Raw genomic sequence first — 4587 nt, 5'->3', positions numbered from 1 at the left:
GGTTCACAATCACGCCTGAAATCTCGATTATCACTTTATCATGCGAGAGTATAAAATGTTCGGTGACACCCGAACTTAGCCCTTCCTTACTTGTTTCACATAATTTTATGCTAATCTCTACTTCAAGATGGACTCTTTTTGAGCTAATGCAAGCATATCAATGCTTAATTCAAATTTCCATACACTTGGTATAAACATTCCTGAAGTAATTTCAAGGAATAGTGCCCAGTTGACAGCCCTTGACCGGATAAAAATCCGTGTCTGATTTGGTTAGTTAGATCATACTGTCGTGGGAACGAATGAATGTAGGATCTTCAGCTACGTTTTCAAGCATCTCCTTTGTGACTTCTACTCGACGTAATTTTCGCAAAAGATTCAGGCTTTTGCTCTAGACTCGTAACATTTTTTAATCAAAACATTAACCAAATGTGTTGAGTCAACTTCTGTGGTATCTCTCTGATGCTCACTTCGATTTTTAAGCACTGTTTCTTAAATTGTCAGGATTAGGATATGGGACATAAATTGAAGTAAGAAACCCGTAACTATTATATAATAGCTAGGATCTTTCGTCTCAACAAGTTAAAATTAATAATATTTTCCTTTGGTTATTAATTAAATGGCCATGTATTTAAGCTTTCAATATTCGAAGATATTTTAGAACTAAATTGAAATTATTTTAGTTATATATAATACTTCTAATCTTCTATTAACCTCAGTTTTATTTTTAGTGTTATTTTCATTCAAAATTTGTTAGTATGATATGTATTTCGACAAAACAAGTAAAAAATATTAAACTGCAAGAATCTTACCTTGGTTGTATTTTTTTTTTTTTTTTTTTTTTTTTGTTTGTTCGATTTAACGAAACTTCTTTTGCTTTTTTGTTGTGTCATTGAGCCATGAGTTTCTCTTTTCGTTTCTTTATTATCCATTGCTTTCTTGGAAGTTTCGCCACCATCGTTCATTGCTGCTGGTTGTTAGGTTGCATTTAGTATTTAATGAGTTATAGGTATATTTGTTGTCGTTGTGTTAAAGGTTTTCAAAACTAGAAGACTGCTTTGTTGAAATATAAGTAAATAGATGTAAATTAACGTCTTCAGTTACATACTATACATGCACACCATTGATACACCATTGGTTGCTTTGGGTGCTTAAACATGTAATATAGACAATGAAATATTTTTATGATGTGTCCACATTTAGCAACCCGCGTATTTCAGTTGCGCATAAGTATGCTTTATACTTTTTTCTTTTAACGGTTTTTCATATTTTCAACTGGCAATGGTTTTTTTTTTATACCACAATTTATGAATATCATTTCAGGTAACACTTGCCTGCGAAGGACAAACTTGCAAAGCGCACAAAATGGTTCTATCTGCATGTAGCCCGTATTTCAAAGCACTTTTGGAGGTAAAATATAACAATTTATATCATGAAATGAAAAAATATTTTTAACATTTCTAACAATTTTTTATCACAGGAAAATCCTTCAAAGCACCCCATCATTATTTTAAAAGATGTATCGTATATACATCTGCAAGCTATATTAGAGTTTATGTACGCCGGCGAAGTAAATGTCTCGCAAGAACAATTGCCGGCCTTCTTGAAAACTGCTGATCGCCTCAAAGTGAAAGGTCTGGCAGAAACTCCCAGTTCCATAAAACGAGAAGGTTGATGGTGGTAAATAAAAAAAAAAAAACAGACGACTATATATAATAATACAACAAACATATAAAAACAAATACGCCTACAACTAAAAATAAGGAATGATTATAATTTTAAATGAACCTAAATAAAAGCAGTTTAAATTTTATTTTAAATGCGTAAAATTACTTGTAATTAATTGATAAATATAGTTAACTACTAAAAAATGCAAATATAACCCATACCGCGATATGCTAAATAGTTGAACAAATTATTTAATTGAAACAACAAAGACGCGCGTGAGTGCTATAGCCAAACGTTTACTTGTGTGTATACCCTTTAACGCGTTTATCATGCAGTTTATATGTATTTCAAACTTGGCTCTACAAAAATTCCGCATAATTCCATTTGCAATAATTATTGCTTAATTTTTTCGCTTTTTGTTTTACATTTACATATATGTATATTTTACTCAACTTAATACTGTCTCACCTAATACTGGCTTATTTATATAACTTAAAAATTATTATTATTTTCTCACACATTAAACTAAAATAAAAAACAATTAAGAAAAAAAATAAACACTTAAATGCCACAAGTTGGCGATTATAAAGAATTTTGTAGTGTATAAAATAATTAATGCTAAAACAAAAATTTTAAAAATAAAAACTATAAACGATACTGTAGAATGCTAAATAAATTGGATAATTTGTAAAAAGGCGAATGTAAGGGTTGAAAACACTAAGAATGGGATTGTACCTCCTGTTTAGCACTAAGATATACTAAGCTATCCATTTAGAGTTGCAATTATTCGTACATTTATACTATATATATATATATACATACATACAGACAAAAGGCGAGTGCTACAGCGTTCATGGCAGCAAAATATAAATTTATAGTGTTTTAATTAATTGTTTTTTTTTTTTTTTGGTAATTTCACAACTTTTCTTTAATTTAAAAACCAACAAAGTAGCGAAAATTATTTATACATAAGTACAATTTCAATACGTCAGCATAAAATTCTGTCGGTTCTGTTGTAAGATTTTTTTTATAACGCGACTAGCTTAGCCTATAACACTTTCGATAAGCCGATATGATTAGTAACTGTTAAATTGAAAGGATTACCAATATTTTTGTTGTTAGAAATATTTAGTAGTCTTTTCTTTTTATAAATATCTCTAAAAAAGCCATTGGAAATTAATTATAAAATTATTTGCTTTCATCTATTGACCATTTCAAATTTACCACCTTATTGAAAGTGCTGTAAGGCTCGCTATACAACATGAATTGCTTCCAAAATAATTTATTCTCAGACAACATTAAACAAAACACACACACAATATAAGTAAATGGCCCCAAAGCTTTTGTAACATAATAGCTCATTTAATTTAAATATTAATTGATAATTTTTGTGTTCAGCGTTTTATGTTTGCATTAAATCTGGTTTCAGTCTAAGTTCCTTTTTTTTTCTTTAAAAGACACATTACAGTTATCATTATAACCTAAAAATTCACGTCACAGTTTTCTAAACACACACACATACTTACATATTGAACAAGCTAATTATGATGAATATAACGAACTTATTATCGCTTTATACAATCTATTGCCGTTAATGAAACACAGATGCAAATCGCTAACATAATAAACGCTATTAACTTTTAGTTTATAATAAAATAATACATATATAACGCGCGATAGAAAAACAAAATTTTAAATTTAAATAATACTTGAATATAATTATAATAGTATGAAAAAATATAAAAAGTATATACATACATACATGTGAAATATAGTTTTTAAATGACACAAATAAATTAAAATGTCAGATATTGCTTGTTTTTATTATTTAAATATGTGCCGTTATCATGTGTTTAATGGAAATTATTCTGTCATTTCGAACTATGCTGCCAAGTTGACATATCTGGGTCGGTTAAAAATTCAAAAATATGCGTATCCGTTCCAGTTATGTAGACCAGCTGCATTGGGAAGTGCAAATAACTGCATTTATGTGGTAAAAATTTCACGTGTTTGAGTTGCGAGTGATTTGCAAATTTCTGTATTTATACTTACACTTATAACGAAAGAAAATGAAATACACATAAAATTGTACATCGAAAATAACTTTTTAATGAAAACCAGTAAATAAGTATTCACATTAGTAAGTAATTCGTTTTAATAAGCATTATACAGTGTGATTTTCGTATAAAGAAGTTTGTCTCACATTTGCATTCTGAGCAATACATAACTGTTGGAGCTGTTCAGGTAGACATAAGCAGACGAATTGTATTCACTTAAAAATTTCTGTGCAAACTGGAACAAAAATGTAATTTTATTTAACTCATCAAACAGTCATTATTGCATATTATATTCGAAGCTTCATTTCTTTAGTATAGTCGAGCTTTTTTGAGGCATTTCATTCTGTTAATTGCAAGTAGTTCTATGTGTATATTGTTTTTGATATCAGTTTGTATGCGCTCTACTAAAATTTTGAATTGATTGGAGCATCAGCGTACATAAAGTAATTACCTCCAGCTCATCAATACATTCCACTTTATTTTGATTATGTTTTTCCTAATTTGATTAGTGAAATTCAGCGTAACGCTTACTCTACTGCTACGTGCTTAAATTTAGATGGCCTTTCTTAAAATTTATGTATACACAAGGGTTAATTTACGTCGAATCGAGAACGGCTTTGGTTTTTATAATTCAGTATTTTTTTTATTTAAAAAAAGTAATAATGTATTTAAATTCTTTAAGCATTAATTTTAACTTAGAAATGTTCAAGCGGTTATCGATTCGATGAAGAAGTGCCATCGCTTTCTAAATATAATTGTGTATATATTTCTAAATTATTGTAGATTTAATATTATTAACATTATGACATTTGTGGACGACAAAGTGGACACAGTCTTCAAAAATAGTGACAAATTTATTGCATAG

The 4587-nt window shown here is 28.9% G+C and overlaps 1 protein-coding gene across 3 annotated transcripts in view; it reads left to right on the top strand.

Moving 5' to 3' along the window:
* The window catches only part of LOC108967318 (longitudinals lacking protein-like), an 8601-nt gene extending 6784 nt beyond the window's left edge, over window positions 1-1817 (top strand). For all 3 annotated transcript variants that reach the window (XM_018930636.1, XM_018930638.1, XM_018930639.1), the window contains 2 exons: window positions 1321-1407; window positions 1478-1817. In XM_018930636.1, coding sequence (XP_018786181.1) covers window positions 1321-1407; window positions 1478-1672 — 282 coding nt within the window. In that variant the 3' untranslated portion in view covers window positions 1673-1817. The remainder of the gene's footprint in view (window positions 1-1320; window positions 1408-1477) is intronic.
* The last annotated feature ends 2770 nt before the right edge of the window (window positions 1818-4587 follow it).

The sequence above is a fragment of the Bactrocera latifrons genome, unplaced genomic scaffold (genome assembly GCF_001853355.1).
Source record: "Bactrocera latifrons isolate USDA-ARS-PBARC rearing strain unplaced genomic scaffold, ASM185335v1 scaffold_182, whole genome shotgun sequence".
NCBI lineage: Eukaryota > Metazoa > Arthropoda > Insecta > Diptera > Tephritidae > Bactrocera > Bactrocera latifrons.
The sequence above is the reverse complement of the archived record's forward strand: the minus strand, read 5'-3'. Positions and strand labels throughout refer to the sequence as shown.